This window comes from Anguilla anguilla, chromosome 12, assembly GCF_013347855.1.
Source record: "Anguilla anguilla isolate fAngAng1 chromosome 12, fAngAng1.pri, whole genome shotgun sequence".
NCBI classification, from domain to species: domain Eukaryota; kingdom Metazoa; phylum Chordata; class Actinopteri; order Anguilliformes; family Anguillidae; genus Anguilla; species Anguilla anguilla.
In genome coordinates, this window is record NC_049212.1 from 23,061,438 (window position 1) to 23,088,772 (window position 27,335).

At 42.3% G+C, this 27,335-nt stretch overlaps 1 protein-coding gene across 6 annotated transcripts; it reads right to left on the reverse strand.

The window, feature by feature from the left end:
- Positions 1-977: 977 nt before the first annotated feature.
- Positions 978-27,335, reverse strand: LOC118210130 (angiomotin-like protein 1). 6 transcript variants are annotated; one of them, XM_035386020.1, is made up of 15 exons: positions 27,195-27,335; positions 24,843-24,975; positions 24,139-24,183; positions 20,219-20,365; positions 18,876-19,950; positions 15,912-16,176; positions 14,786-14,930; positions 14,352-14,441; positions 9,602-9,747; positions 9,117-9,266; positions 6,301-6,494; positions 5,900-5,989; positions 5,319-5,545; positions 4,773-5,030; positions 978-3,778 (listed from the first exon to the last, which is right to left on the reverse strand). In XM_035386020.1, exons 2-15 carry the CDS (start codon positions 24,931-24,933, stop codon positions 3,681-3,683), a joined length of 3,021 nt encoding a protein of 1,006 aa, XP_035241911.1. In that variant the 5' UTR covers positions 24,934-24,975; positions 27,195-27,335; the 3' UTR covers positions 978-3,680. The 6 variants fall into 6 exon arrangements, with proteins under 6 accessions (XP_035241911.1, XP_035241910.1, XP_035241913.1 ...); XM_035386019.1 differs by having other exon boundaries at positions 5,900-6,025; positions 27,195-27,334; XM_035386022.1 differs by lacking the exon at positions 24,139-24,183 and having other exon boundaries at positions 5,900-6,025; positions 27,195-27,334.

Genomic DNA, 27,335 nt, shown 5'->3' on the forward strand with positions numbered 1-27,335 from the left:
AAGTGAAGGCAGGGTCAACCAGCTCCACAGAAACCAAGGAAAAGACACCAGCAGGAGCAGTCCAGGTCTCTGAGCCCTGCCATCTGACCCCCCACCCCCACCCCCCAGCACAGCACAGCCAGGTTAATCAGACAGGCATCCCTTCCATCTGCCCATCTCGCTGACACACTGCCATTCCTGAACTTGTGCAAACAGGTGCAGACGGAGCAGAGGGGTGCCGGGGGAGGGGGAGGGGGAGGTGACAGCGAGGGGTCATGGGCAGGCCGGTGAGGCGGACTCACAGCACTTGTGCTGGGCATAAGCTAAAGGCTTCTGCAACGCTGGGACGCGGCTCAGGAATCCCCTAAAAGAATCACTGAGGCATGCAGAGGCCGGCTGTATTAATAGGCAGCTTGCAGTGCACTCCCCGTCCTCTACGTTCTCCCTGTCAGTGCCCTGATCCGCTTCCTTCCCCCGCCCCCCCCCCCCCATCAGTCAGTCCTCATTCCCTGGAGGGGTGTAGCAGCCCCTAGCCTCTTTTAACAGATGGTACTAATATCCAGTAGCTTTCCACACCTGTTTGTAACCTGACAGGTGACATCACTTACCTTATTTAACTGGCATGCATAATGGCTGCTCTCTCTCATCCACGTGGGTGCTACCTGTCAGCTGGTGGTTTAAGATAAGGTTTCCTTATATTTACATTATGGTTATTGTCATTGTTGTTATTATGTTCTTCAGGACCCTGCTAGAGGGCAGCTTGATGTTAAAAGCTATATGTCTGGAACCAAAACTTAAAAGCCAATCCTGAAGCATCTTGGAACAGGAAGGAAAACAGCAGGATGGATAATAAGAAGTCAATGTAATATTGTTGCTTGATCAACAAGAAAAAATAAATGGAATGGAATGGCATTCAGGCTTTGGCATTTTCAAGAATTTTTCAAAGGCTACATCTAGAGTAAAAACAAACACTGAAGCACATATCATGGACATGGAGGAACAAGTGCAATTTTTCAATTTAATCTGTACAGTACACGTATGAAGGCACCATTGTATGCTGCAAGTAGGAATCTCTTTGGTTGACCGAAGCACCATTTGCTACAGAGAATAACATATTCTTTATGTACAAATATCGCCTTCCTGTACAGGTTTGTACAAACATCTCATCAGAAAAAAACTTCAATATTTACTGCAATACTGTTAACAATATTTTGGAATGAACTAAAAATGCTTCACCAAAAACTTATACAGCCAGTGGTTGCGTTAGCCCATGGAATGCTGTGTCTTTGGAATACAGAACATTTCAAAATCTGCGTTTTGCACTAATTCACTTAAAAATAACTTTCTGTATTCAATATGTCAACTAACAATAAAACAATAAATGTATGTCTTTCATAATTTTATTTTGACACTTATAACAGAAGTGGGATGAAAGAGGGATTAGCAGGGTGGAATAAGCAACAATACTAATGTTTTAGTGTTCTGATCAAAACAAATTTTTGCCACAGAGGCTAATATTATTTAATCGTTTTGTGGCAATGTCTTTAATTTACTCATGTTGAGCAAGCTAGCAATAGCATGACATTTTGTTTTCAACTTTTTTATTAAAATTAAGTGCTTTATCTTTGAATCTCCCAATGCTACCAAAGGCTGTGTTAATATTATGATCAATGAACAGCACAAATGGCAGACACCAAAAGACTTGGAATATGTCCATTTATAGAATGCAGTGTATTTCTGTCTCCTTTTGGGTTTTTTCTGTGGAAAACAAAAAAAAAAACAAAAAAGAAAAACGCAGAGTCCTGCATTAACGCGACCACTGGCAGTAAGAATTTTGGGAGATGACTGTTTTCTGTCAGGACAAAACCATCGGATTCAAATATTCCTGTTTTAATTGTTATCCTTTATCCCGGTATGCACCCTCAGATCTGTTCAATATTTTATTTGCAGACATCTTTAGAAGAACATAACTACTACACAAAACCAAATGTATTGTTAAAATAAATGAAAAGTGAAAATCAATGTATAGAAAATTTAAAATCTAGAAAAATTCTATTATCCATAGCGATGTAAAGACATAATTTAGTTTTAGATTTTAATAAAAATGTATCTAACACAGCAATCTACAGTAGAAGGTTCATGAATTAACAGGACGAAACAGTCCACAGCATTTTAAAAATTAAGAGATAAAACTAAAAATCAACTGCTTATTATTCTTTTCCGTTTAAACTTTCTCTCAAATGCTAAGCGATGCTATTTTGCAGTAACCCCCTTTAGTCTAATGCTTCTTTTCCTGTGGTCTGCAAAGGCATTCAGAGGCATTGTTTTTATTTGCTCTTTCTCATTGTCAATGATTTCACCATTTTACACCTTATTTCACACATACCCCTCCTTCATGGGCTTCTGTTCCTCAGTTAAACCTGCTGATGTAACACAGGTTTAGAGAAAAAAGGGGAATATATCAACAATACCTACATTTTATTAACACGATAGGATAAGTTAAATGCAACGACCAGTGGTTTTTTTTTATGGGGGTGGGGGGGGGGTTTCATTTCCCACAGCATTGGAACTCATATTATTCAATCCATCACATAGGATGGGGTTGTGCAATTCTCTCATCCCAATTATATTTTTATATATAAATTTATATTACATTCCTTTATTTACTTATAAATTTGTGAAAGTGTAGAAGTGTAGCTGCAGAGTCTGTGTAAGGAATTACACATTCAGAATATTCAGTGTCTGAAAGAAAACATCTCATGTTCTCTCGGTACCTTCATGTGTACATTTGTCCTCACATTGAACAAGCTAAGCTCTGCCCAGCTGTTATTTACCACTCTTAATTGTGCTAACAGCTTTCTCAGCTCTGCCAGTGCTTCTTCTGCACTCAAAACATAGCCCCACAGCTGTAAGCCCAAGGCCAATGTCCTTGTGGAATGCCAGCCACACACACAAGAAGGTTGCGTCCCTTACAAAACTCACAGCTGAAACAATATACACACAGAAATGCTGCTTGCCTTATGGGAGTAAATCTTTTTTACTCACAAAAAAAAAAAAAACAATACACAAAAGTATACTCCATTGAGCTAGAGTGAACCGTGGTGAAATGCATGGTCTTTTTGCACCTTTCAGGCAGAATTCTCTTGCATTGTTATTCCTTTTTAGAACTGATGACAATTCACAGACATTGTTTGTTAGAATCAGAAAGGCACGACACACACCCAGAATGCCTTGTCTGTTAAAAATATGTAAGGCCCACAACTATTTTTTTTAAGACTGCAAGGTCAGAGAACCAAATGAAACAACTGCCTGCTTTTAAAACTGTGAAATTAACCACCCATTTGCTCTCCATGTTCCACGGACATTTACCTCCACTCAGCCTTTCTCCCTCAGTCACCTCTCTCCCTTTTTCATTCCTTTGTTGCTTCCGGGTGCTTCTTCCATCTAACTTCCGACAGTCTTTTTCCTGTGAATTTCTCAAATTGCCTCCTAGCTTCCGCTTCCGTCATTCAGGAAAAAAACACAGTCCCAGCCTTCTTTCAACCTTCTTTCGATCTGTTCACCTGGTCCCTTTCTACTGTCCACATCTGCTTCTACAAGTCTCTCTCTCGCTCTCTCTCTTAGTCTCCCTGCTGGACACCGCATCCCAAATCTGTGTGAAACTGACAGCCATCTTCTTCCTGGGTCAGCGCAGGCCTGGCTCAGATAAGGATCTCCACCACATCCGCATCGGGGAGCTCGTGCCGGTGGCCAGAACCCATGGGAGGCCTGCTGTCCATCACTTTGCCCAGGGAAATCTCTGTAGACAGCGACACAAAGGGCAATTTAAGAGGTGGAGGGGGACCCTCGCAAGCCTGTGTTAGGCCTGTTCCTAAGGGATTCTACATCACCGTGAACATTTCTGAGCTTGAGCTTCCCTTTTAAGGAAACAAACCCCTAGAGGCGATTTGTACTTCCTAAAATTGCACATCCAGCTTGACTTCATGTTGCACGGAAATGTTCACACTCGTGTACTAGGATAGAGGTCTATCTATCGCCCAATTTATGCAGTTCCTGGTACTGGCACACAGTGTAGTAATCGTGGCTGTCCAATGTCTCAATTTAATTTTGCTCTTTGTTTAAAGGTGGGTGCTATATAAAATTATAATTTGATTAATTTATGTTTTGATAAGGCTACACATCACAATATTTCAATATAAAAAATATTACATATATTTGTATAATAGTTATTTTTCTATGTGCCATTACAGTAATTTAGATGATTCAATGTAGCATGATGCCAGAATGAATTGATACAGCACAACTAAAAATAACTGATAAAAAATTACATAAGGACAGCAGATCACTATAATGCAGGCTGAAGGAAAATATGTTACACATATATAGTGTATGCTGGTGCCACCATTATCTGAGATACCTAACCTGAGCATATCCAGATTTACACACCACCCATATAACCATACCAATTATTAAATTACACATAGACCACCCCTATTTGGGCTGTGGTGTCAACACAAAACTCAAGTCACAACACAAGAAAGCAAAGCATGTGTTTACAACAACAGGACCACGGCAGGACCAGGCAAAGGAAAAACCAGTCAGGACCTACTGGTTTTGTTTAAGGGGAGACAGGGGGACCCAGGGCCCATATTTTTGGACTGCTTTGCCTCAAAGCTTTTAAGACAAAGAGAGACTGCATACAGCAACACATCAACTGCATGCTTTTCAGACCAGCACCCACAACCCCACGGTGGTGGTTCTGTGGGTTGAACGGCTCCGCCCCTAGGCCTCACCTGTCTTCTCACCTCCTCCCTTGGCCAGGGTGTGGCGCAGGATGGGGCTGCCACTGGGCGTGTTGCCCAGCCTGGCCCTGCCAGTGATGGGCGTGGCCCTGAGCAGCTCGGGGCTCTTTTCCGTCTGAGTGCTGCTGTCCTTGCTTCCAGTCTTCATGTGGGCAGAGAGCAGGGGGGTGGAGGGCAGCGAGGCAGGGGCGGGGATCAGTTGGAGGGAAGGCAGGAGGTGCTCCAGGGGCTCCCTGCCCAGCAGTACACCTGAAAGAACAACAGAAGACTACTGTCAGAACCCAGGAGGCTCAAGCGTTGGAGGGCCCCCCCCCCACCACAATCCCTCTGGTGGTTTGATCCACAGTACATCCAGGCATATTACTGGATAATACAAACAACTATGTGGATCTGCTAATGTACTGAAACTGTTGTGAATATATCTGAGGTAAATATGTACTATTTAATTCATGGCTACATTGGAAATATGTGGATCCTGCAGAGCTTAATGAGCAGTGCGCTAAGCAGGTTATGGTCAAACTGCCACCCGCCACTCACTCGCGCTTCCCTTCCAGCCTCTCTCCTCCCTCCTCTCCTCCGGGATCTGGCTGCTGGTCTGGGAGGCCTGGCGCAAGTGCAGCCCTGTTGCCACGGAGATGGAGGGCACGGAGCGGGCGGGGCGCAGTGGCACGGTGTCACTCTTCCCAGGTTCCTTCCTGGAGCGCTGCTGGAGCACCTTGATCATTGCGTCCTTCTCGATGATCTGAGCGTGCAGGTTCTTTATTCTGCGGGCGTGAGGAGAAAGGAGTGTCAGTCAGACCCACAGGAAAGGATGATTGGTGGACAGAAGAAAGGCAGACAACATCAAGCAGTTTGCAATTTAAACACTGTACACAAATCTGAGCCAACCTCAATTACATGCATATTTCCAAATAATTACAAAGATGGACTAGTTTTCATGACGAGAATGGATTGTTCGTATGCAATTTGTAATGGACCAGAGTAAATGTATGTGGATGGAGTTTAAGATAGCTTGTGCTCATTGAGAGTTAGCTGAAAGGCAAAAGAAGAAGTTGGCTGTTCTCTCATGCTTTAGGGGCATCGATTTTCGTGTCTCCTTTCCCTTTGATCTCTGGTACCTGTGCTCCATGTCTTGGCAGCGTCGGTTGGCTTGCAGGATCTCCTCCTCCTCCTGCCAGATGCGCGCCTCCAGGGAGCTGTCGCTGTAACTGCCATTACGGGAATGGTTTATTATGGTGGTATCCCTGTCAAGAAGGACACACCCAGCCGCGTCTCACTATTGAGCCAAGCACTTGGGCACTACAGCAGCTGACTTAATAAAAGGAACTGAAGCCTGAACAGAAGGGGAATTTCTAATCCCAGATCAGATGAGATAAATGAACGTTAGACAGACCAGACGCTGCCTCTGCAAACCGCCTCATTAAGAGCTACGGAGCGGCACTCATGTGGTTTTGTGACCCCGCCCCCCTGCGCCCTGTGCTGTGGCAGAACACCCCGGAGTTCCCAGCATGCTCTTCACCTCTGAGCGGCGGCGGTGGCGGCGGCGTCCATGGCAAAGTGCCTCATGGCGCTCTCCTCCAGATACTTCTGCTCCCACTTGGTCATGTCAGCCTCCAGGGCCAGGATTCTCTCCTCCTTCTCACGAAGCAGCTCCATCAGGGTGGGGGCGTTGTACTCCGACGGCGGGGAACTGTGGGCCCCCCCTCCCTGACGCTGTTACAGCAAGAGAGAAAGATATTGAGAAGAGAGACAAAGAGAGCTATTACCTGTTTACATGTACAGATGTGTCATATGTTGATGTTATATATATATATATATATATATATATATATATATATATATACAGTGAGCTCTATAAATTTTGGTCATATTTTTTCTGGATCTGGCTCTGTATTATAATTTTAGATTTGTAATCAAACAATTCATATTAGGTTAAAGTGCAGATTCTCAGCTTTTATTAAAGGATATTAAAGGGTATTTAATGTATTTTCATTTTACCATGTAGAAATAATCACACTTTTTATATAAAGTCCCCCCATTTTGGATCAGGTGTGTTTTATTGCTTCTTTAGTGCAGGTATAAGAGAGCTTTAAGTATCTAGTCTTGATTCTAGACTTTTGATTGCCTTTGGAGGCTGTTATTGGTGTTTGTCAGCATAAGAATCACAGATGTGCCAGAAAGCATTGTGGAGCTCAGTTATCATAAAGACCTCTACAATTGATGACCACAGCATTGTTTGATTGCAAGTCTAAACTTGTGGAATACAGAGCCAAATCAAGAAAAAATATGTCTTTGCTCCAAACATTATGGAGCTCACTATATATTTGTGTGTGTGTGTGTGTATTCTTCTGTCTGTCTTGCCAATAAATCACCGTTGAACTTGGAGGTAATGCCATTTGGAAATCAATTCCAGTTCACACCAAGCCTATTTCTCCCTTCCTGTTGGGAGGCGATCATCATGTTTTAAGGTATATACTGGCTTCAGAAGGGGAGACTGGAGAGTTGATCACAACTCCCTGCCATTGGACCTCTGCAGCTCATACAGTATACTGCTGCTAGCCTGGTCTATAACCTTACAAAACACTCCCATGTTACCTCCCCTACTCACTGCTCTCCACTGGCCAGCTGTAACATCTTCCATCAGATTTTAAAACCTTGGTGCTACCCTACCAGGCTGTCAAGGGGACAGCCCCTTAATACCTTCAAAGGATCATCTAAGCATACACACCAGCCAGATTCCATTCGGCAACCTTGGGATGTCTGACTCCTCCCCCTGCCTGAGTCTGCACTTCCCAGTCATGTCTGCTCTCTGTTCTGGTCCCTTGGGGGATGAAACAGCTCCCCATCGCAGTCAGAACAGCAGAGATGTTGGCCCTCTTCCAGCGTGGACTGAAGTCTCATGTTTTCGGACTGCACCTCGACTCCTCTCAAGCACTTACTATTATCCCTTAAGAACTATTACCTTACTAACCCAGCCCTATTAGCCCTGATTAGGTGTCATTTCTTTTTTGTTTGTTTTCAAAAATAATTTGCCGTTGTTCATTTAATGTAGCGTAGTGCTCACTAGGTCTGTTTTGTTCTTGTTTAAAAACTTGGTTTAACGTTAGAAAGGGTAGTGAGCTATTTGTCAATCGAGCACTTCTTGTACTCATATTTGTCTACACTTCCCCCTCGGTACTTTGATCCCTGATTTTTACACTTGTGTTTGCAAGTTGCATTTTAAGTCGCTCTGGATAAAATGTCTACCAAATACCAGTAAAGTTGTTTTTTTTTCACAAAGTGCCATTATGTAACGGTAATGAATCAGCTCTAAGTGGGAGCTAATCAAATACAGACATTTCTCCTGGCATTCAAAAGGAAGCCGAGCACAGGTAGAACAATCAGGCTGTCACCATCTTCTGCCATGCCCTGCCGTTTCACAGCAGGGCATGGCAGACTAATAGAAACCAGAAACCCAGCACGTCTGCCTCCTGCTTCCACTGGCTTTGGATGTAGCACTGTTTTGCAATAGGTAGTTTACAAAGACTTTCCCCCAACTTCTTGAACCTCTGTGTGTTAGGTTTCTAGATAAAAGTATATCAAGACAGTGAACCAGTGACACAAGCCTCTGGGTTCTCAAACCACAAAGAATTTCAGAAATAAAGCCCTGTATCAAATGCTTTCAGTATCTCTCAACAAGTTCTAAGCCACAGGTTTCTTTGTGTTTTCACCAAGCTGTCAACTGACTTCTCTAGCATGTCCTTTCTTTGTGGAGCTCTTTCCTTACGCCCTGCAATTACGGCTGAGGCAGACAAAGTAATTGCAATGAATAGAAGGCCAAGGAGGTGAACACGAGACTCCCTTCTATGACTCAAAGGAACTGAAATGACCAAAACCAGCTGACACTATTCCAGAAACCAGTGGCACTTCCTGGGGGCAGTGACCACTGACCCCTGAGGATTCCATAGCATGCATGAGATTCCAACCTCATGTAGCTGACAAACAACCTGGCTAACAGATTAGGAGTGTGGAGTAACAGCTAGGGAACTGTACACATAACTTCAGCACAGAAAGACTGCATTGCAGTTAGGACAATATATATCCTCACAGTTTCTCGAATATGTAATGTTGTACACATGTACTATGTGAAATTTACTTCAGTAATTAATTTTAAAATTTAAATTAAATTTTAGACAATGAAAAATCTGCATCTGAATGTTTCAGCCCCATTTTAATAATGATAAATTGAACCAGGAAGTGATATGGAAAGTGGAGCATTCCAAGTGATCAATGGTGCCTGGTATCCTGGCGTTGCCTCTGTCCATGAGTGGCATAATTCCTGGCGGAGTCTCTCACCTGTTGGGACCGTAGGGACTCTAGCTCTCTCTCCAGTCGTGTGCGCAGCCTCTTCTCCAGCTGCTCCCTCTTCTCGCATGCAGCCTGCAGTTGCGACAGGGCCTGCTGCAGCTTCTCCACCTTATCGACATACACCTGCTTCTTCCGCAGCTGTCCAGGGAAAGACACGCCCAACCGTCAATGTCACACCTTCTCACTTAATACTTTAAAAAATCTTAAAACTTTGACCCTTTCACCTTAAAAGACATACCACTTCAAACTTTGAATTTCACTTCTTTTTATTAAATATTAATTTGCCCTACCGAACCAAAATTCATCCATATAAAATCAGACCACACACTACTTACAAAAATGTGCCCAGTCAATATATTACTGTATTAATCAGCAGCAACTAGACCTTAAAATAGAGTAACCTTACGAGGTGTGGATAAATTTAAAGCAGTACGTGGATAAGATACGAAATGCAGATGGGCCTGGAAAGCTACCTCCTCCTCCAGCTTCACCACCTTGCCCTGCGCATTGTTGAGTGCTTGCTCTAGGATCTCCACGTGCCTCCGCTGGTCCTCGTTAGCCGTGCGCAGGGCTGCTACCTCCATCTCCAACTTCTCTCTCTCCTTAATGCTTTCCCTGCCTAGAGAGAGAGCACGAGAGCGAGAGTAGGAGACAAAGATAGAGATAAAACGTTTTTGACGACAAAAGCCATACTTAGTCATTAACAAATTCATTTTTTTCTCATATCAGTCTGGAAGCTGCCACATACAGCCTACAGATGTGTTGTGATAACCTAAAACAGACAAAAGAATACACACATAACACAATTTAGACATTCATTAGTTACCAATTTTTCTCACATCAAGAACAGGTTGGAGGTTTAGGATGGAACTGGGATGGGTGTTTTACAGGTATCAAAAATGTGGATTCACTATGAGGGTACTGAATGGTACAAATTTTTATTCCATTGGATCTCACGGTTGATAACTTTAATTCAGAGTTGGGGTATACTGGGTACAAGCAGCTCATGAGACCTGGATTTGCCCACAGCAGAACAGTGAGGTTAGAGAGATTTCAGAGAAGCTGACGACCTAATAGAACAGGGTGGTTTTGCCCAGGCATTGCACCTCAATTATTTCAGAATACAAGGCTGAGGGGCCTCACTTGCGAATGGCAAAAGTGCTGATGCCAGGGACCGGCTGGGGATTGGGTGGGGCCTATGCGGCTCGCATGGCGCTCAGCTTTGTTCTGTAAAAGCGGGGGCTGGTTCAGAGGGGGCAGCAGCCAGCAGACAGGACAGCACTGGCCTTGGCAGACAAACAAAAATGAGGACTCCATTCCACATGGCATGGCACGTCCATGAGGCCCCCCGCCCGATTTAGATTTAGGTGTGCAGTGGCTGGGAGGCGGGGAGAAATGAGATCTGTGTCACTCCCCAGGACTGCGTGTTATTCAGGCAAACACATCGACTGACACACTTGAAGACTGTGAGCTATTTGAGAGAGCCCTGCTCTGACAGGTGAACAGCAGCAAACTCCCATAGCCAATGCCTTCCCAGGAGCATATAATGTTAACACAAAAATTCCCCAAACTTTCCACAACTTAAAAAAAACATTGCATTCTTCAGCAGGAATCACTAAAGACACAGATCTCGAGAAATGAGACAAAGACCCTGGCCAACTGAAACCTAGCAAAAACTCTACCACCAGTTATGCAGGGCTAACCGGCTAAAGTCCTGATTCGATCCCAAGGTCAGCCTTGCACAGTATTTTTTCTGGACGAAGTATATCATTCCAAACCTCATGCTAAAAACATTTCTGTCAGTTTACAGCAAGGAGATGTGTCTCTAGTCCTTTTCCACATACAGTTAAATGCAAAAGTACTGTGACAGTGATGGCAAATTTGTTGTTTTTCCTCTGTACAAATCATATTTGTATTTCAAATCAAACAATGACTGAGAGGCAATTCACAATGTCTGCATTTATTTCATGTGGGTTTTGTAAACAGACATTGAACTATATTACAACAACGGCAGTCAAATTGCCAGGACTGTCCCAGTCCAAGTGCATTTAAGTATAAGCCCAGAATGAACGTCTGCATCCCTGTCTCACACAGAGCTGAACCTGTATAAACACATGACTCTCAGGGGTGGGAAGTAAGCTTTTAAATGCAAAAATGACAGGAAGAGCCAAAACGAGGTCTCATGGTACACATGCAAATACACTGAAGGAAAATAAGACAGAGAACTGGGGGAAAGATAAGATCTTTCTGGGTCACTAGTTTACAAAGGGCAAAAATATGTGCCAAAAACAGCCAGTTAAGAACAAAAGGTCAGGAGCAGCGAGCAGATGCAGGAGCCTCTGCTGTGCTGTGCTGTGTGTGTTTAAAAGACCTAAGCCATCCTAAGTCCTGTTGAATTCGGGAAACAAGACATTTTGTGACAATTTTATTTTCTTTTTTTTTTTCCCTGGTTGAATGCTATTGTTTTTCAGGCTTCCATCAGATACGGTGTGTATACAACATCACATGGCGCCTTCATGAAAGAGGAAGCTCGGTCTTTGGTACATGTGAAAGCATGCATACTGCTCTAAATCTGTAACTCATTTTCAATAGAGCACTTCAGGTAAATTACATCACCCAGGGGTGCAACAATCCTGTTCCCACCAGGATTCAAGGTCATAACGCTCTCCTACCTTACATTTTTGGCCACATAAATCCAGAAATCTCAGTCTCTTGGGGGAAGGAGGGGCAGAAGGAGGAGCAACTGTATTTGTTTAGTGATCTTAAGGGTGCTATTTTAGTGAAGGCTAATTGTATGTCTGAAAATAGAAAATGAACACTGAATGTGCACCCACATATGAAGTCTACTCTTTTTTCCCTTTATTCATTGCGGTCTTCAGAGCAAACACTACTTCACAAGTGCATTCTGATTATTGCAGCTCATGGTTCTTTCTGTGACACCTCCAGCCCTGAGTCATTGTGACTCAGAGTGGGTCACAGCCATATTGAGTGCTTCTCCCACTGGCCAGGCCTGGCAGAGGAATCTCTCCCCCAGCAAGTCAGCATTTCGCAGGCACAGTGCAAAATACCAGAGAGCTGGGATTTAAATACCAGGATTAGAAGCTGTGGTTAGCAGCAGTGCACCCAGAGCAGAGGGAAAGAGAGAACGAGAGAGAGAGAGAAAATGAATGAGAGAATGAGAAAAAGAAAGAGAACAACAGAAAAAAAATTAAGAATAGAGAAAATTGTGCTGTAGAAATCCTGTTTTCCAGGAAGTAAATCACCAAGAAGGCCACTTACACAAGAAGGTTTAGGCTCTCAAAACAAATTAATTGAAAATGTGGATAATAAGCAGTGTTCTTATTGCATTGATTTTTTTCCCTCGTGTACTTTATATCCTGTTATCGCAAGGTACTTCTGGGCTATCTCTTTATGGGCTGTAGAAATCTGCCAGGTAGTAGTAGTAGTAGTAGTAATTTATTTTGGTCCTTATTAACAATTTTCCAAAAAGAATGCACATAGAAATAAATAAATACAAGAAGGCATTAAATTAAAAGGAAAACAAAAAATATTGACCGAAAAGGTATAGGCTGAACCTTTAGCTTATTATACCTACCCTTTTTACATAACATGTTCTAATAGGCAACCCTTTCACTACTAGGTTTAGGCTATACAAAACAAAACAGAACAGAAACAAAAACAAAAGTTCCAAACGTTTCATACACAATAATGATCGAGGTCTTCCATGCACTTTTTCTAACATCCGGTTCTTTTTCTTTTTGTTTTGGTCTCAATTTGGGTTTCAATCACAAGCCAATTTAACCTTTCACTCAGGGCTGAAGAGATTGATTGCTGATAATACACAGACCACTGCACAATGGATTACAACAAGAAAAAAATAAAAAAGTTAACAGGGCGCTTTGAGTTTGAAAATAACTTGAAGTGGAAAGCATGTCAAAGACAACTGATATATTGCAGTGGATTTAAACCCAAGACGTTACAACCTCTTTATTTCACCTTCTTTTAACTTCTTTATTTAAATACTACAGGAGCTTCCCAAAATGGTGCAGCCAGTATCATCAAATAACTTATGGACTTATGGAGAGTTCAGTGGCCAAACAGAGACAGCATGTAAGAAAATCTTTGTGCCTACAGGGCACTCCACTTCACCCCCACGTAACTGAGCACTGTCGCTTCATCTGTCTGCACCGACGACTCACAGACCACACTGCTCCCCCTGACACACAGACAGCACTCCTCAAATTGGCCTTGGCAGAGCAAGGACTGCCAGCGCAGCTCCGCTGACAAAGATCCAAGGACTATTGTGGAAACATCCACATTGTTATGACACCCCAAGGAAAACTATCTGACTTTACTAATCTAAGCACATACTGGGAAGAGAAGGATACAATGCATAGAGAACTACAGAGTCTGACATCTTACAGGTCTGTCCACCAGGTTTGTGCCTACGGCCAGTTACTTCATTTGGTGAATCAGGATCTTGCATAGGTACAGCGAGCTACAGGTAGGGCATTGATAAATCTAACACTGGCGTATACTTGTTTGTTGGAATCGGAATGCATGACTTTTAGTGTTACCCAATCGGTTACCCATTCATTATCAGAATCAAAATGAGCAATCGATAAATGGACTGGACTGGAGCCACGCTGGCCTTAGTGTAAGCCACAGATGTAAGCCTCCCGGAGGAGGAGTATATTATAACAACATTGTGAAAATATATTTTAGGTTTTTGTGTCCATCCACAAGGCTACTGATGGGATTCCTACCCTGCTAACGCAGTAACCACCAAGCAGTGTGACAGAAATCAAGCCAAACTTGGAAATTGGAAGTTTAGAAGACAAAATTGTACATAATGGAACATGATTTCTGGTACTGCAGTACAAATTGCCCTATAGGGTGTTAAGGCCTGTTAAGACCTTCAAAAAGCATGACAAATCAGGCTCTTATGAGTTTTTAAAATGTCGACAAAGAATGTCCCTGATTTGCTTTATGTCTTCTGTTACTTAACAAGAACGCTTTTTCCCAGAAGTAATTCACTTGCAGCTCAGAACACATTTTTCAGTGAAAGCCTTAAGGAGGGTAATTTATTTGGATTACCATTTTAGCCACAGAAGGTGGCATGAACTTAAGTGGCCTAGAGAGCGAAAGTGAGAATGAGAGAGACAGAGACAGAATAAGAAGGTAAAAGGTATAATTATTGGCGCTCGCAGGTTGCATACTCACTCTGTAGCAGATAGAGTCCTGCTGCCCGCCCGTCCTCATGGTCTTCCAGGTCCCGGCTGGCAAGCTGCCTGTTGGCTGTCTCCAGGCGATCTGCAGGAAAGAAAATATCATAAAAATAGCCATCTCAAAACAAAGTAGAAGCAGTCTCTCAGGAATGGCCTTTTTAACCTGAACCTAGGTCATCTGGGCCTGCCTTATGCTAACAGAGAAGTATGCGGGGGTGCACCACATACACATGCATGTTCCTCTTCCGTTTTTAAAGGAGGCTAACCTTGGTTTCCCATGGGATGCAGCAGAAAGTAATACAGCATTGTATGGCGCATGGGAGGCATTAGCCTGTAGGGTTTTTAATGGCTGACTTAGTTACCCCCCTAAGTAATGTAAACCATAAGGTATGGTGCCAGACGTGTGGGCGTTTGACCCTGATGTCTGACCTCTCAGATCCCGGTTGAAGTCATGCAAGCGTCGGATCTCCCCTTCCAGCTTGTTTTTCATGGCCTTGTCCAGGGACTCTCTCTTGGACGAGTTCTTTACCAGACCCTCGTATGCCTCTGAGATCTTCTGGATCTCCATCTCAAACTATGAAGCACCAGAAGCACAGCTCAAAGCCTTTCACTCTAATCAACAGACCTGCAGCCATGATCATGCAGTTTCAATTCACCATATTCCTCCACGGATTCACCATTGTGTTACATATCCACGAACAGCCTAATCATGTCTAATCATTTTTGAGAGCAAGACATTTTAAAATGGACTTGAAATGGACAACTCAGCAATTTAATTTTGATACAACTAAGGTACAACTCAGGTATGTTTCTATGGGAACCACACATCAGTATATAACCCTCTCGCCCCTACCCCCTGCTGACAAACACACACTCAAATGACTTGACTTTTTCACTACAAAGGATTGTTGTGGTCCAACAGATGGACCAGGCCTCCACACTTGTGCTGTATAGGCAAGTGGGAGGCTTATCAAAGAGTCTTTTGTTTCAGCATTTAAAAGGGGGGGAGGGGTGGCCTGGCAATGAATCAAGCTTGGGTTTCTGTTCAGGCAACAGCGAGACGCCAGCATGCTTTACAATGGACCCCCACCCCCCACCCCCCTGTGGGCCCATCGCGGGTGATGCCAGACAGACTAATAACACCCTCCCGTGTGTTCTCCAACAACATTCCCTGAACTCACCACCTTGTACAACTATGCACAGTTTTTATCTGTCCACAGAAAAGACACTTTTTTGGTTTTCCCAGATTTGTTATCCAAATAGGCAGTGTGTTTTTTAAATATGCTGGAAATCCAGTTCAGACTGCGAAGGTTGATGAGAATCATGAACTCAATGGAGCATAAGTCTAGGGAGGTTCAGTCTAACTGTGCATTATAAATGGAGTAGTTAATTTAGGAGCTGAGATGACGGGAATGAATCACAGCATTGTCCTCTGTTTGCCCTATACAACCCTAAATCTGCACTGGATTCATAAATTATTTAGTACATAAATTATTCTTTCTGTGTTGAAAATTGATATCTGAAAAAGTAAAATTCAGTCCATGTTCAACTGTACCCGCTGTATCTTGTTTGCTTTCTCGCAGTATGCCTGCATCTCCTGCCTCAGGGCCTTGTTCTCCTCAGACAGGATCTCCACCATCTGCTGGGCACGGGCCACGATGGCGAAGGCTGCCCCCGGGTGCTGGTGAGCAGGGTGGTGGGAGAGGGGCAGAGGCGGGGGCTGTGGCTGGGGGGGCAAACCCACTGACAGGGAGGAGGTCTGTGAAGACATAGGGCTGTGCTGTTGCAGGGACAGACCCCCCAGGGACACAGGGAATTGCCTGAGGTGGGGGAGAGAGGGAGATATAGGAGGAGAGAGAGAAAGAAAGAGATAGATAGAGAAAGCAAGGGTTTAACTATCTAACAACAATTTTGAAGGTATACATACAAGAAATAGATGCTTGTTTAAAGTAAAACAAACAATTATCACAACAAAGATAGATTTGCTTTTGTAAAATAAATAAATAAAATATTTAGTTTAGGTCAATAAGCATTGAAATTTCAGTAGCTACATTGGTTTATTTATGTTTATTTTTACAAATGCACATTAGTTATTTATCCAGAATACAGACACCTGTAAGACTGCAGTACTAACCACAGGATGTGGGGAAATCATGTATCGTGTGATGAAAGTCACTAGCTGAGACCTCTGTCCCTTCATCACAGCAACACAAGTACGGCTAAATATTACCCCTGGTGTAAGTTACGAAGGCTGATGTATCAGACAGAATCCTGAGGATGTCAGGAATTATTCCCGTATGACTAGGGTTACAGAGAAAGAGAGATCACCTTACCCTGACTCACACCTGCAAGACACACCCTGAAGGCACTTGTGCCACATCTCACATCTACCTGGCAGGCCTCACCTGACAGCACTGCCCCTGGTTTCAGATCTTTGCACATAAAGGTCAACTGCCAACTTGGCTCACACCCTCCGCACCATGAACGAGTGAAGCCACCATATGCTCGTGTCTCATCTGGCTCACAGCTACAGAAGCCTACTTTGGGGAACTGTCACTGAGATATGTTAGCTCTTTAAAAGTCTGTTAAGGACATTAAAGGAAATTAGCTTAACTAATCACCCAGCACCCCCGAAGCCACCAGCCCAAAAAAAAATAAAAGAAAAATACAGCGGATTCTCTGACAATTTTTGTCAAAATGTAGTATTGGATAATATTGGGAACAACTCAGATTTTTTTGTTCTATTGAATTTCCAATATTAATGTGGTGGAATGAAAAGGTGGATCTTTCGCAGTGGTGATCACTAAAGAACCAGGAGGCCACGTAGGCAATATTAGAGCACACAGATGATGTAGGCAGGACCTGAACAGTGTCAGCTCTCTGAACTCTCTGTGACCCCTCAGATTTTACTTCAGTGCGCTGTATATTTGAACTCTGCTTCCATGTAAACTGTCTCCACACTCCCACTTCATAGGGTTCTTTGGAACAGAGAATGCTGGGACAAATCAAAAACAAATGACCACATGTCCCCTGTGACTTCATATACTTCCCCAGTAAGCCATTTAGACAAAGCTATCATTTGGTGGCTGCGGCACCACTGTGCTGACCTCTTTAAAAGTTAGGGTTGTCATGTGACAAGCTTCACTAAACACCACTGTAAGGAAGAAGCAAGTAATCAAGCTGGAAACATTTTTCATGTTGGTGGTAACCATGTTTGTGGCATAATGTAATATTTTTACAAATGCTTTTAAATTATTTTTTGAATATGAGTCAAAAGAAAGCAAGAAAGCAAATACAGCTCAAAGCATGCTTTTATCATGCTAGTAGATATGCTGGAAGTAGGGGGTGGAAAATATAGAAAAAATCTAGCAATTTATTTAAAAAATCTATATATTTGATATAGTTTTTTTAGTTTCTCTTAATATACAGTGGTATGCAAATGTTTGGGCACCCCTTGTTAAATTTCATGTCTTCTAGAAACCTTAAGGGAAAAGATGTTAACAGCCTCTGCAGGGTACAAACTATAATGTGACATGTTTCTGCAAATCTGAATGCACAATTACTATTTATTGATGAATTTTGAAAAAATAACTACAAATCAACGAAACATGCAATTTGACCAGGGATCAAATCCTTACCTTGAATAGCTAACATTGAAGCATTCCTTCATAATCAGGACACATTAGGGAACATGATTTCAAAGGTGATGGTATATACACGCTAATATTGACTACTTCTATTTATTCATAACAGCGCATGTATGTTATTTATGATACCTGATGCAAACTGATATGCCAGTTGCAAGTTTGCCAACCTCTGCACTTCCTGTATAAACTGTATACCATTATTTTTATAGTGATAAACACTATATAAAACATGAACACAATATAAAACTGAATAATATAAAAATCATTTTATCTCTTTGTGCATAAGTTGTTGATAAGTGTTATGCAGTTAATTAGCTGTCTTTTCAGTTATATGGTAGTGGGATAGATGGTTCCAAAAATGCCTTTGTATGTCTTACATTGACAATAATAAACAGGGAGCAAATGTTGACTTTCTGAACAATAAAAATGGAAAGCTTAAAACCAGTAAGGATGGGGTTGTATCCTTATTTGATAACTGTTTCAAACAAACTTAGTGGTATTGGCTTGATGCAAAGAATATGGCTGACACAAAATACACACATGCCAGAGAACCGAAGCAGTTGTTTTCAGCTAATCATTTTTTACCAGCCAAACTCACAAAGTTATCGAGGGACAAAGTAGCTCTCTAGACTCCTGTCTCTGATTAGCAAAAAAGTGAGCAAGTTGAAATATTTTGTTATACAAAATTTGTTACATTTTCCCTTCTTAAGTCAATTGCTGAGCTCATCTACATCTTCCATGAATGGTGAAACTTGGTTACAGTTTGCATTTGTGCTAGAATGTAAAACAGCCTGAATATTTGGTGTCAGTTGAAGTGAGAGGGGTTAGGGGCCTTGTTTCTGGCACACAGATATAATGTAGAGGAGAGTTACCTGGTGTAGTATTCTGGCGGTGGTGGGTATCTCACACAGGTGATCTCTGTCTTGGTTGGCTGAGGCATGGTGTATGCTTTGGGCAGGTCTGCCATTGGCCCTGGGTGCTGTTCACTGAAGAAGTGTCCATGTTCTATGGGTGAGGAGGCCAGTGAAGTCTTGCCCATGGGGGAGAGGGTCTGCTTGGACTTGAAGGGGTATTCAGGTGGAGGCCCTCGGGGGTCCCCTCCTTTCCCCTGAGCCTGCGGCGGCGATGGTAGGGGTGGGGGAGGGGGCACCCCGCCGCCCTTCAGCACCTTGGCAGAGGAGCCCTGGGAGGGCAGGCTGCTGCTCCCGGGCCCTGGCGGGTGCTGCTTGGCCCCGTTGTGCTCCAGGGACATCTGCATGATCCGCTCGCTGAGGGACCGGACGTGACCCTGCTTAAGCTCTTTCAGCGCCTCGTCCTTGTGCGGCTGCCCGCCGCCTGAGCGGTTCACCGTCGCCCTGCCCTCAGTCCGGGCCTTCTGAGTGACCGAGGAGGAGGAGGAGCAGGAGGATGAGGAGGAGGACGAGGAAGAAGAAGCGGAGCTGACGGTGGGGGCGGGGGCTCCTCCTGCCGTGTAGTACCCTGGGGTCACAGCGACCGCCTGCTGATGGCCCCTGAAGAGCTGCGACTGCGCCTTGGCCTCCGCGTAGGTGGGCAGCTCCTCGGTCTGCTGCTGCTGCTGCGCGCGGGTGCCCTGCTTCTCCATGGCTGTGCTGTCCACCTGGTGCTCCTGCCCCTGTGGCTCTTGTCGCGCTGACTGGTGCACCACCTGCGGATCGTCCTGCAGGAGGTTCTCGGTGGAGGACGGAGCGCTGGGCCCTGTGCTTGCCGCGGCCTGGTGCTGGTGGGGCGGCTGCGATGGAGTGGGCAGCTGGGCGGACTGCATGCTCAACAGGCTCACGGAGTCACCCTGGTGGCCGTACCTCAGGTGCTCCTGCATCAGACGTTGCAGCACCGTGCCCGATACGGTGTCCTCAGAACCCCGCATCTCACTGTCAAGGGGGTACAGGGGAGGTGGGGCTGGGTAGACACTGAAACAGGCCTCCTCACCTGTGGGAAGTTCAAGGATTGCTGCTCAGATGTTGGCAGCTCTAGAGTCCAGAGCATATAACTAAAACAGCTATAGACACGGATACTAAAGCATCAGTAAAGTGTGTAATTTTGATGTCCATGCAAGTATTCTTCTGAAAGAAATGTATTGACATAAGGGCCACCTCAGGTCACTCAACATGAGTATAAAACTCAAGTTAGAAATTTGTTTACAGGCACCAAGCATGAATGAATCCACCTTAGAGTAATGTAAGAAGAGACCTTATACCTGATTCTCTCTCAGCTCTAGTAAAGCGGTGGGTTGTCAGTGGGAGAAGCTCATGGTTTCCTACATATGGCACTTGCTCTGGATAGCAGCAGACAATGTCATCCGACACCCCGAGTGGACTGTGCAGGCTGTGATACCCAGGAAAAGCTGAGAAAATTGAGGAATGTAAAGGAATCAAACAAACAAAAAACCAAACAATAGATTTCTTCATTTTTTAGGACTGGGTAACACACATTGAGCGACTAAGCATCTACTGGCATTTCTCACCATCACATGAAAATGACTTAGGAGAGCCAAGATCAATGCTAAATATTTGCAGGTTAGCCAAATACCAAAATAAACATATCTGTGTTTATGTATACAGTACACATACACATACATACATAATTACTGCTTTACTGCTATGTAAAATTTCAAATAAGGCCATGTTTAAACTCATTACACATGTACTTGAATTTGATCACTTTTCAAAAATAATTCCGAGATTTTTTCTCTTCCTTGATATCAATGAAATAAGTCATACTGGAAATGTATTATCTATACATGCATGTGTAACATCTTCACACCACACATTTAACAGGAAATAACTTAAATCACTAAGTTTAGGGTGGCATTAATTCACATTGAATCAATGTCCATAATAATGACATTGCTATTTATCCAAAAATGCACCTGCGTGGATTTGCGAATAAAAGTTTCCCTGTTGCATGACCAGTAATGAGATGCTACAGCTAAAATCAAATAAACCCTGTAAGTATAATAGACAAATTGCAGGACATGGTAAAGTTTTGACAAGCCATCATAATGGCCAGATGCGGATAGAAATTATGCACATGTTCAGTTCTGCAAAAGGCACAAAGACGCATGAGGTATACCACAGCCAGCTGTCATTGGATAATTTTAAGGAGATGTAGCCCCACTAACATTTCAAAAAACAATGGGGAAGATTCCCAATTGGTTGGGAGATAACATTTTGACAAGAACATTGCCCAAAGTCTTATACATATTATTGTTCAGTCAAAGTCACAGAAAAATGTTTCCAGCACATCCTAGGAATGATAAGATTGCATACTTATTGAACGCATTTAATTATCCTCAATAAATTAACATGGATTACCATCCAGAATTCAAATTTAATTTTTAACTGGAATAAAAAAAAGTGAATAACATTTTTAAATGCCCTTTGCAACTTCAAAAATAACATTCAAGGAACACCCAGGAAATTGTACAAATGTATGAGTTGGGAATCTTGACTCTAACTTTCTGGGCATGTTCTATTCTTTTAAGATATTTTCACTTTGGGATGATGTCCTCTGGCAGGACATTATCCTCAGCAGAATGGGAAACATGTGATACAGAGTGTGGTTCTTGTGACTTGATGCTCCAGAGTCTATGTGCAGAAAGATATTTCAGATTCTTAAAATACTGCGTAAGCACCTCTCCTTTGGTCTTCCCGAGACAGCAAGCTTTGTGAAACTTTCTTCGATGTTAATAGGTTGGTAAGTCATAACATTTGAAAAAACAAAACTTCTCGTTCTGTTAGATCAAATACCAAATTGGTTTATTATTATTTAAATATCAGATTTTAAATAACAATAAGTAACACTAATGAGTTTCACAAAAAGACAATCTTGCATTTAGGAGTTCAGAACTGAGATTTATTTTTGTTACTTTGAGTTTGAGCATGCAGTTCATCCAATATGCCCCTGGGTGAACTGAGCCAATGCCAAGACTTTATACCTAGTGGTAAGATCTGTATCCAAAAGGGATTTAAAATGAAGATAGGGAAGGCTCAAGGATAAAATAACTGTAGGAACAAGCTATCTGGCAAGCCATTCTAACCCCATTCAACACCCCATATAAAACGGGAAGCAAATCAGATAGTGGGGAGGTCAGTCCAAAAGCTTTCACCTCAGCGACAGTCATTCATGGCTAACTTCTAGTTAATTGGTGTTCTCTCACCTGTGTTTAAAATAAAAAAAATAAAATAAAATAAAAAAAACAAGCCAACTATGGAGGGTTCCATAAAATAACTAAATATCAGATTTCACGTTATGATCTAAATTGCTGTTGTGTCCAGAGATTACAATTTGCATTGCATAGTCTGAATCAGTTTTTTCTCATGAATGAAGCATTTAATTAGTAATGAAGCTTATCATTAAGAAAATAGTAATGAAGCTTATAATTAAGAAAATAACCTCTCCATACCTTATATGCAATACAGTTGTACAACGGGATGTAGGCTATAAAACGTAGGCTATTACGTGGGCACATAGGCCTAATAAACAAAACGTGCAATTGTAAACATAGGCTACGTAGGCTATTTTTTTTATTTATTTCTCGTCATTTACTCAACACTGTTATCCTTCATACTCTTTATAATAAAATAGCAATAGATGATTTCCTACCAAAAGCAATAAATAGCCTAATTTTCTACCAAAACGTGTTTTACACGGTAAAAAGTGAAATACCAACTTCTATTATTCTTTCACAATAAATCTTTTACGCATAGAGTTTTAAAATTACACACATACAGTTAAGTTATTGTATGAGTTATAGTATCATTACACACTACACACCACGACGTACAATTAGTACTACTCTGCTGTTTCAAGTAATATAAGACAGAGATTAACGTGAGCTTGCAATATGTAAGCTATTAACATTACGACGGCAGGCTACCGAAACGGCCTTTGTCAACAGCGTAAAAACACATTTAAGACATCATCCTATTTTTGTTCAATTTCACATTGTTTAAAAACTATTCCTAGTGAGCTACAATATTCCACAACAATCATAAATTGTCAAACAAATTTGTCTCTTCCAAAATTATTTTCCCAACTAACAGTGTTTGAGCAGACGAGCATCTTGCCCAACTGTGACAAGGACTCCGCGTGTACTCAGCAGAGAAGTGCGGACGTTGTCTGAGTATGAGACCTGAAATGGTATCGCAAAAAGCGTGGGTGACACAATTTTCGTGAACACAAATAGAAAACTAGAGGATGCATTTCAGCAACACCTAGCTATGAACCGCACTCTACTTTTCTAAGCACTTTGAGAATGTCTCACAAGTAGTTTTGCACCAGACTGGCAAGCTTTTCAAAATGCATACAAAAGTATTTTAAGTTACTTCTGTGAAACGAAATCAGATATACCAACATGCGAGAGCATCGTGCTTGTTACAAGAACATCGCGTTTCTCTTTATATTCCGCATGACGGGTTACAAAAATACTTTTTCATAGTCAGGCTCTGGAGAATACAAGTAGAAAACCTGAACCAAGTTAGGCTATCCCCACTGTGTGCAACACAAATTGAGATGAAAAAATGCACGAGTCCAAGAAATAAAAGTTGTGTTATTACTGAACAATTTTCTTTACCTCTTTTAGCGTTTTTGGCGTTATTCCTAATTATCCCACCGAAAAGTGCCAAAATATTTCTTCCCACGCAAATAATCACAGCAAAATTGATAAAGTGCTTCCCCCGAGGATGAGCTTGACATAACGTTTTGAAAGCTGTTCTGGACGGAGTTGAGCGGGGTAGTCAGAGTAACAACAATCACTCCCATTCATACTGGAATGAGAGGAATGCCAAAGTGCTAGATCCGCTATCCAGAAATCTCTCGGTCCTAGCGCCGGACTTTTACGTTGTCAAATCACAGTGCAACAAATGCTTTCCAAATCTGTACATCTCCACAATCCCTTTACTTAATAAAGTACTTTCATTTATAAGAATTCATATGAGAAAAACATGCTAACCATATTCATAGTTGGGCCTGCGTATAACTAGGTGGGCCCGAACTACCTAGTCAGGCATTCACAACTGGGCGTGGTGGTTCAGCCAAGGTAAATACTACACTAAATACTATGAAGACTACTCTTTAGGTGGGCCACCCTGGTCCGCCTATGTGGTCGAAGCATACCTATTTGTTCCATGACATGTTGGCTTGGCAGGTCAATTCCGTTGCCTAGAACCAAAAGAAAGTAGGTATATGCATGATACTATAATTGTGAGAATTATGTTGCACCGGTATCTCAACACAGCATCTTCGCATATTTCAGTGCAACTCAAATAATACAATTCATATTAATTTCATGAAGGTTAGCCTACACGTTAAATAGACTGAATACATGAACATTGGAGTAATATGTGTTGTAGAGGCCAGGCTACTGTCCAATTAAATCTAGCAAAATTAGATCGTTGAGTATTGAGGAAAAATTTCCATGCAATCCATGTAGGCTGCAATGTGAAATGTAAAATGAACTTGAATTGTTCTCAGAATGTTACTTGCTTGATTCTTAGATTGGCCTTTGTTAAACTAAGAACTTAAATCGAATTACCTCAGACTACCATACAGCTCTATTAGACAAATACTGTATATACTCTGTGAAAAGCATTAAAAGTTTTGTGTCCACTAAACTTTAGCACTGTAATGGCCTAATTTAAGTCCTGGAATGATGGACTTTTCTACCTCAGAAACTCAGCCACTGAAACCAATTACACATTTATCTGACAGTGTTGACCCTTGACACCGTTTGAAACTGTAAGAAGAATACAGGTGAGCTGGACAAAACTCAGCTGCCATGCATTGATTTGACCAAGTGTACCGATGTGGAGAGATGCTACCTCTCTGTGAGGTTGTAGAGTGATGGTGGACTCCAATGTGATCTAACCATCGGGCCACATCTTCTGGGATCCAGTTATCGCCAGGATCCATTCCTGTCTTCTTTCCGTCTCAAAGGGGCCTCTCTGACACTTTCTGAAAAAATGTAGGCACACATAGAATAGACTGAATATAAATAGTATTATTATTGTTGTTGTCACGAGCAGGGACAGCAGACCAAAGACACCTTCAGAACAGCATCTGGTTAAGGTTGAGTTAAAAACCTCTGGCCCAGCTACTCATTCAATTATGTATACGCATATACAAATCCCCCATGTGGCCAGGGGATTTGATTCTCTACCATGACACTTATTGCACTCTGATCCCCTCCCTGTCTGAATTAAAATAGGGGCGACATAGCTATAGGGGCGACATAGCTCAGGAGGTAAGAGTGGTTGCCGGTTCGATCACCCGCCCTAGGCGTGTCGAAGTGTCCCTGAGCAAGACACCTAACCCCTAATTGCTCCCAACGAGCTGATTGGTACCTTACATGGCAGCCTTTCACCATTGGTGTGTGTGTGTGTGTGTGTGTGTGTATGGGTGTGTGTGTGTGTGAATGGGTGAATGAGAGGCATCAATTGTAAAGCGCTTTGGATAAAAGCGCTATATAAATGCAGTCCATTTACCATTTACAAAAGAAAAATGTATTAGGAGGTTGGGCTTCTATATAAGGAAGGTGTGATAACATTATTTTCTTATTCTTTTTTTATATTAACCAAACAATTGACTCTAGGTTTTGAGTTTAAGTAAAAAGTACTGTGTTTAAAGCCATTCCATTAGGGTCTGATTTGAGTTAAGTATTCTATCTGAAATGAAGGTTAAGGCCCTAATACATCAAGCTGACAACTGAAAAGAAAATACAATTAGTTTGTCAGGATAAAACAGAATTATACCATTATTCAGAACACGCATATACTGAAGAGTGAAGAATATTATGGAACAGTGGGATATACTTTGAAAATGAGATAAAAGTCACCTATTTCAATTTAAAAATGGTAAACAGATACAAATGCAGGTTCCCCTGTTGGGCTTTTGGATTCTATAATAACCATAATGCGTTGTCAAACTGTATTTTCCTGAATATGTTCCAACAACTGCTCTTTCCAATCATCCATCGAAATGCTTGGCTTTTTCAAAGAAAAATGAAACTGTAAATAAAGGACTTGACAGAGTAAATATTGCAAATACTTTAAACTGCTGTTCACTTTTAACTACCCTATTACATTGGCTGGTTAGTTCCTGACGACCCTGGCACAGGGAATAATAATGAGACTGGGGGCGTCAAAATTGCGATTTGTTGAAAGAGTTACAAAGGAATTTTAGAACTACCTGTGAAACTGTTTAACTGTTGCTGGGATCAAAGGACTGCAACCATTTCCTGCACCTATCCAGTGAACTCAGCATGGTCTTTATCTCTTTAAATTGTGCCCAGCTCAAATCCAGAAAAGGTCTTTGTAGCAATGATATTTGCTTCAAAATCTATTTCCCCGGTCAGCAACAGTCAGCTGTGGGAAGAATACAAAGTGATTCCTTAAAATGGTATCATATAAAAAAAAATGTTTAGTTGTGGATTCAAAAAATTGTTTTAGCCCACACATCATCTGCAAATGCAAGCAATGAGCTAAAGCATAGAAAGTAAAAAAATACATGTGTAGAGCCAGATGTCGTACTGCTGTTTATGCTCTCTGAGTGAATGCGCTGCTAACAGAGCCATGCAAGTGCAACCTCAGGGCACAAGACACTGTGGAACGCCTGCCACTTTTAAAGTCAACAGCTCATTAAAAATGCCTTCAAGCCATGTTTACCTCGACGACATTTTAGGGAGGCTGAACTGAGGTTGAACACTCTCCAATGGATTAGTGACAATTTCAGTAAATATCCCATGCCTAAAGGAAAATTCAAAGAGATTATCGTTCTGTCTGGATAAAGAAATTTAAGTCTTTAGCTGAGAACATTTGAAAGTTTGGAGGCATTTTTTTTTAACTGTTGCTTTTTGCTAATGATCACATATTAAACCATAAAGCACCCCGAAGGAAAACATTGAGTTTTGTTCGGTAAGGAAAAACATATGATCTGTTAAATCATATCAGCCACTGAAGTGCACCTTACACCCCTTCCCCCTTTATTTTCTCTGACTGCTGCATGACTGTGTGAAGCCTTGAAAACCAGAGGACAGCACTCCTCATGTCTGAGCCTGTTGTGGTTGAACACCAAAGAAAAACATGGTCCTAAACAAACCCTAGCGCACAATTTCTCTCAATTTCAAGAAGCTGTCCCACTCTCCGTATTTTGCTCCCAAGTGGACAGTGCCTTACCTTGGTCCCCTCTTGGCGATGTGGGTGATGAGCTGGCCTCCTCTCTCTGTCGTCCCTGTTGCTGTGAACAAAGAGTTTTTTTGGAGCTGGCGATGCGTTGTGCAGCCGACAGAGTGACGCCGGTGTCAGAGGTATGCAGAG